At 57.2% G+C, this 656-nt stretch overlaps 1 protein-coding gene across 1 annotated transcript in view; it reads left to right on the top strand.

Annotated features, from left to right (window-relative positions):
- Positions 1–656, top strand: part of LOC104276714 (Kv channel-interacting protein 2-like) — a 13,801-nt gene that overhangs the window by 12,644 nt on the left and 501 nt on the right. The window contains exon 6 of the mRNA XM_009873133.1: positions 322–426. Coding sequence (XP_009871435.1) covers positions 322–426 — 105 coding nt within the window. The remainder of the gene's footprint in view (positions 1–321; positions 427–656) is intronic.

The raw sequence follows: 656 nt of genomic DNA, 5'->3' as shown, positions 1-656 counted from the left end.
GAGGGCAGGACTCGGGAGCATTGGCTGAGCAACGGAGGCCAGCTGGGGAGGTGTTAATATTTGCTGAGCTCAGTTTTGCAAACAGGTCCCTCCTGGTCCTGTGGCACTGGTGTGTCTCTGGGGTGGAAGGTTGGTGTAAGGTGTGCTGCTTTGGGGCTCCATCGCACAAGCAGTCACATACATGGCCCCACACTGGGCACAGAGCCAGCAGGAACATACCTGAGCACCACATAGGTCCTTTGGGAGCATCACAAAAAAGGTGTGGGTTGGGGGCCAAGCAGAGGCATGTTTACCCTGCAACCCTGCTCCCCTTCCCTCCAGGAAATGTTGGACATCATGAAGTCCATCTACGACATGATGGGCAAATACACCTACCCAGCCATGCGGGAGGAAGCACCCCGGGAGCACGTGGAGAACTTCTTCCAGGTGAGCGGAGAATGTCCTGAGGAAGTAGAACTCCACTACAGAGCCAGCAGATACCCCAAACCTGGCACAGTGCAGGAGAAAACACCCCACACTGGGGATGAAGCAGGGCTGTGCTGGAGCCAGTGGGAGAAAAGACCATCCTGGTCCTGCTGGGTGCTTGGGGGTCGTTAGGGCAGGGGTGTGCTGTGTCCAGCTCCTGTGGGACCTGAGCAGGGGAGGGCTAAGCATTT

Source organism: Apaloderma vittatum, unplaced genomic scaffold (assembly GCF_000703405.1).
Source record: "Apaloderma vittatum isolate BGI_N311 unplaced genomic scaffold, ASM70340v1 scaffold25457, whole genome shotgun sequence".
In the NCBI taxonomy this organism is placed as follows: Eukaryota; Metazoa; Chordata; class Aves; order Trogoniformes; family Trogonidae; genus Apaloderma; species Apaloderma vittatum.
This window is presented reverse-complemented; position numbering and strand designations above follow the sequence as displayed.